Source organism: Camponotus floridanus, unplaced genomic scaffold, assembly GCF_003227725.1.
Source record: "Camponotus floridanus strain SB8 unplaced genomic scaffold, Cflo_v7.5 scaffold259, whole genome shotgun sequence".
NCBI lineage: Eukaryota > Metazoa > Arthropoda > Insecta > Hymenoptera > Formicidae > Camponotus > Camponotus floridanus.
Window position 1 is genome coordinate 19,825 of NW_020229391.1, and position 5,744 is coordinate 25,568.

General features: G+C 39.6%; 1 protein-coding gene across 1 annotated transcript; it reads right to left on the minus strand.

Annotated features, from left to right (window-relative positions):
* Positions 1-1,284: 1,284 nt before the first annotated feature.
* Positions 1,285-3,459, minus strand: LOC105254560 (zinc finger MYM-type protein 1). Its single transcript, XM_025409321.1, has 2 exons — positions 2,356-3,459; positions 1,285-2,272 (listed from the first exon to the last, which is right to left on the minus strand). The coding sequence occupies exons 1-2, from the start codon at positions 3,138-3,140 to the stop codon at positions 1,285-1,287; spliced, it is 1,773 nt and encodes a 590-aa protein (XP_025265106.1). The 5' UTR covers positions 3,141-3,459.
* Positions 3,460-5,744: the final 2,285 nt, after the last annotated feature.

Below are 5,744 nucleotides of genomic sequence, written 5' to 3' on the forward strand. Positions count from 1 at the left end.
CTGCGTATTCCAAGGGCGGTAGAAACGGGCTGGTATCTATTATCTTCAGTTCACGCGGCCACGGAAAATATTCTATCGTCTTAATTCTGATGTCTTTCCTTAGGGTCTTAGGTTCTTTTATGGTCGCGAATCGAAGTATGCTTCGTATTCAGGGTCAAAACCTATTCTTTCTGTTCCCAACAAGTCGCTGTGTCCTCTTGGGTAACAGGGTCGTATTTATAATTAAAGTACAATTTGCGCGCGTGGTATAGGTGTCCGCCTCTCCTTGCTTTGGGCATCTACAGAAAAGATTATATTAATATAATTGCGCTGGGTTCGACCATAGGATTGTGACGGATTTCGGGAACAGCGTGCGATTGTTCGCACCGAAGTTCCCTCAAGGGAAGGAGTGCTGGATGTGCTGGGTATTAGCACCAAACAGCGGATTTAAGAGGCAGCGAATAACCGTGCTGAGAGTAAGCACCGTGTTACCACTAATCTCTGATGGTCGAAACCAGGGTTATTGAAAATGTTGTAAGGTTTACTCCGAATCTTAAGGAGATACGAACAAGGGGCTAGTTGTATTTAATGAACATCGATATATGTATGTATATGTTTTACAATTTTATTTACTTACGATGGTAGTGTTACAAGTGTCGCTTCGGTTCGAGAGCTATCGACGCTGGATATAATAGTATAAACGGTAGTAGTATCGCAATCGAGAAATAGTAAAATCACAATGAATTGTCGGAAATGGTAACGAAGTCGGAAATAGAAACATGATCGGAATGGTAATGTAGTGGAAATAGTATCGCGGGTCTGAGGAGCACTTCTGGAAGAGAAGTGGCTCGCTCGGCGCTCGAGATAGAAGTGCTGATTTTTGGGACTGACTCGAGGTCCCTTGGTTTGTGCGGGTCAGGGATGGAAAGGGTTGAACTCGTGGGGGTGTTTTCCGGTGGTGGGGGTGGCGTCTTGGCCATCTCTCGGCGTTTTCATGAACTAGCTTGAGGATTGGTCGGTAACATTACGTTTTAGCTTAAGACGGTGTGGTCGAGATCTGGTATCGGTACATTAATTAGTCGTATTTATCTGCAGTGGGTAAAATTTTTAGCGCGGGGGACGTAACAGTTGCCTTCCAATGAAAATAGTTCAAGTCTGCATTAGCAAAAAGATTTTCTAAATATGCAGTGACAGGGCTGGCGGAACAAGTACAGCCCGAGTGGTGACCAGGATTGTTGACCGGGGGGGAGGTCCCTCCAAAAATTTTAAATTTTTCAATAGCAGAAATACAGTTAAACAGTTTATTTATTTTTTGGACAATGCAAATACCGTTGTACGTTTTACATTTCGAGCTATAAATTCGTCCATTAAAATTTCAATATCGAGTTTATCAGTTATGTCGTTGTATATATGTAATATTGCTACATGGTTAAGTCGATCTTGCAACATTGTTGTTCTCAGATAATTTTTTAATCGCCGAAGAACAGAAAAACTTCTTTCATTGGTGCATGACGAACCCGGGATTGTCATTAGCAATTTTATAAATTTGACATAGTCGGGAATGAGCCCCATACTCCATTCGTTTTTGCGTAAAAAATTAACAATTTCCCTTAAATTTGATACTTTAACATTACTTCTGCTCGTCAGATTCAAAAGCATATCCCTATCGCTGATAAGTCGATCTTTTTCAAAGTCGTCTCCATAAAAATTGATAATTTCTGTAACATTTGTAGATTCGCCAACGGCAAAGGCTTCTAAAGATTTGAGAAATCGAGCTGCTTCCGTATCAAAACGATTGTTTAAAGATGTCAAAACTCGGTCGTAAATTTCAAAATATATTTTGCGGTACATTTCTTTCGGAGTTTTAAAAACAAGATTCTCGGTATTGCTCGTATCTAATCGCTTTGGAATTTTCCGTTGACGCGGTAGCTGTGGTTCATCAATATCTAATTCTTTTACTCCGTCATTGCTTTTCTGCCAAATTATTTCGAATTTGGAATCGCGAGATACATTTATATAATACATTACTCCCTCGATTTTTCGATACGAGTCATTCACGCTTAGTTCCGAGTTCTGAAGGTCTTTATTCAAAATTTCTATCCGATCAAGTAATTCAATTATCATTGTTAAAAAAAAGAAAAACTCAAAAGTTCTCATATGTTCAAAATATCCTGATGCTTTGGCCGAGACGATGCTGTCGACTTCACAATCTGTAATCCGCTCCATGAAAAATTTCATCAGTGATTCGTAGTTGGCTCGGACTGTTTTCAGAGAACTTATTCGCATGACCCACCTGTAACATACATTCGCAAATACATGAGCTGAAACTGCTGAAAATTCTGTCTGTATAAAACTGAAATTATGCGATCAAAATACCTGGTTGGGCAGTAGGCGGCGAGGGCAAAGTTTTTATTCGTGGAACTTTCTGATTCTGATTCTCTTTCTGACTGGAGTTGTTGAAATTGCGAGATACGTTTCGGTGAATCTTTTACAAAATTGATCATATCTTTTACTACTCCTATGAATTTTCTTGTAGCTGGAACTCCTTCCATGGCATCCTGGACCACAAGATTCAGGTTATGGGCATTGCAATGTACATATAAAGCACGAGGTTCAATTTCCCTGAGTCGAGTTTGCAAACCAGTTATTTTTCCCGAAACATTCGCTGCTCCGTCGTAACATTGGCCTCTAAGTTTTGTAAGTGGCAAATTGAAGCGAAGAAAAACATCTTGGACGATTTGGAATAGAGTTTCGGCCTTCGTGGAAGACGTGGAGTAAAATCCGAGAAAAAATTCTGACGACACAAGATTTTGTGAAACAATTCTCAAACATATCGATATCTGTTCGATCTTCGACAAGTCAGAAGTTTCGTCCAAAAGTAACGCACAGAATTCTGCTTGTCTTATTTCCGCAAGATTTTCTGACATAACTTTTGCAACCATGAGTTCTAATATTTCGTTTTGCACATCATGATGTAACCATTTGTGGCCATTCCGTTTCAGCCACGATTCCAGTTCCGATACATCTTCTGCGCGTGCTTTTAATATTTGTATAAAGTTCGAATTTTCATCGTTATTGATGCCACGCAAGGGCAGCCCTTGTTTTGCTAATACTTTTAAGGTACTGAAAATTTTTCGCAGTGCTGTCCGGTGATTCATCATTTGCTTTTCTGTTGCACTTGATAAACGTTGAATAATGTTTACTGTCTTCAGTTTTGCTAGAGCTTCAGTACTGTCTATGTGTAATGAACTTGTTGAATGTTTCTTGATTCTGGACGTAGCGTTATGCCAGGTGTTAAATCCTGTGTCGACTCAGGCTTCCTTTGACTTCAGAGCGCGTGAATCGTAAGACAAAATTAATTTTTTCTTCGACGCTTCAGTACAAATAGTGCAAATTGCTTTCTTATTTGGATTAAATTCAAGCCAAGGATTTGCCTTCTGCCACCGTGGAAATAACACTGATACTGTATAATAATATTGATAATAATATTTTTGTATGCATTATTTTGAATGCATTGTTTTTGTTTGCATTATTTTTTATTTTATGCAATATGCAATTACTTACGATTTCGAGTCACATTTGCACAATTTTCTTGATTTTCATCAACTCTTCTACATTTAACATTTAGATCTTCGTCACTGTTTGAGGTTAAGATTGATTCCACGTCGCTTCCACATCGATTGCGTTCGCTTAGCTGAATAGGGCGAAGAGCATTGGCGGTGCTTTCTTCGTTGTCTCTCTTGCTTTGATGTCTCACTTTGATGACGAACTTATCCATTCTCTCGACATCTCAAACACCGGTTTTGTTCGCTTCACTATTGTATTGCTTGTCACGTGACTACGTGATGCTACGTGACTTGTAAGGCTGCGTTCGGATACCCCACTGATCTGTATACTATCTGGATATCGAGACCTATGTCTACACACTGACAATACTTTCACACACGAATTATACACGTGTGTATGTGCAAATATAACCTCGTGTAAGCAAACGTGTTGTCCTTGAAACGGCACGACCTCGTATTATCGCTGTCGAACAAACAACATATATAAAATATTTATTTCTTAATACGTAGCAATATTATAATTAAATAGTAAGAAAAAAATTTGCTTACTTCTCGAGATTAAGTCGAAGAAAGCGAGTTTACACTGACAACACTTTCACACACGAATTGAACATGAAGTCACGAATTCAAGCGTTACAAATCGCGCACGTGATCTCAATGTGACTAATACTCCCGAAACAAGCTATCGATAACTGTGAATTCACCTCGCGTGACCGCTCGACCAAGAATCTTGACTGCCACTTGACACGTATAATACGCATTAGGCGCCATATTCTAGATAACGGTCCTGATTTTATACGCATTAGGCTGGTTCTACATTAGTCGCAAGGCGATCGCAAGCGTCTTGCGACATCCAATCGGAAGCATCAATTTTAAAATTGACGCTTTTGATTGGCTGTCGCAAGACGTTTGCGATCGTCTTGCGACTAATGTAGAACCAGCCTTATGCGCATCCTCTCCACATGCTACTACGGCTACGGTCAACCGGATGCTGCAGATGCTTCGGAAGCGTTTCATCGACCAATCAAAATAAAAAGAATGTAAATTTCTTTATTCTGATTGGTCGATCAAACGCTTCGAAGCATCTGTAGCATCCGTTTGACCGTAGCCTACATGCAGCGATGTGAGACCCTATAAAAAGAGACTCGCCAACTCGTCGTATTCTGATTGGCTGGATTGCCAGCGCGCTGTACAAAAATGAACAAAATATAGCTGAGTTTCTCTCGCCAATATCAATTCGCCGACGGTTGAATTCACCACACGGGAATTTTCCGAGTGGTGTTTACCCTCACCTACACCACGTTTTCCGCCGGCCCTGTGCAGTGAAGTTTTTCTTGTTTGTATCTTTTATTAGGCGATTTAGCTGATTGCTGATTCGATTAAATGAGTTTTTGTCAGCCGATAGTCTTGGTGCCAGATGCGTCGTGCTTTCCTCCTTTTTTTTGATCAATTCTCTTATCTTGATTGGGTAACAGAATGCTTGAGTTAAGACATCTTTGGAGACTGATGTTGAATTTTTTGCTACCTTATGAATTACATTCACTAGATTTTGAGTTTGTGCTTCTAATTCTTCAATGGTTTTGAGTCTAACCTTCAGATCAATCAATCTGTCCAGTACCGTTCTGAATTTGCCCCAGTCTGTGTGTTTATTATAGTACCATAGTGAGTGCATATTTTCTTCGTCTACGTATCACTGTTGTCATATATTGATAGTTACTGTTGTCATATACTTATATACTGTTGTCATATTACTGGTCATCAACTTGGATACATGATTTCTCTGATGAAAGGTCATCCACGTGTTTTACATCTAGGTAATTGGCAGAGATACCTTTTGATATATAAAAATCAATAAGATCAGATATCTTATCTTTGTCTGTAGGCCAGTAAGTTGGTTTGCGCGATGAAATGAGATTGCACCCGCAAGCACTTATTGCGTTAAACAACTCTCCACCTTCGAGCGTAATCAAACAAGACCCTCATGTCATATGTTTCGCGTTGAAGTCGCCCCCCGAGTATGAAGTATGGCCCAAGACTATTCAGCACTTCAGAGAACTGGTCATTTTTTATATTGTGATGTGGACAATACGCAGCTAAAATACTCCGCTAAAATAAGGTCTACGTTGTTGTATCATTATAGCAGTAACTTGGATGTATTCTTTCCGAATTTCATCCTGTAGATGATATTTGACTTTATTC

What these genes read in the sequence shown, in the direction of transcription:
- LOC105254560 (XM_025409321.1), bottom strand. Translation starts at nt 3,140, where the DNA reads ATGATGAATCACCGGACAGCACTGCGAAAAATTTTCAGTACCTTAAAA. An exon ending in GCCGCCTACTGCCCAACCAG is followed by an intron (nt 2,273 to 2,355) that starts GTATTTTGATCG and finishes TGTATGTTACAG; the next exon opens with GTGGGTCATGCGAATAAGTT.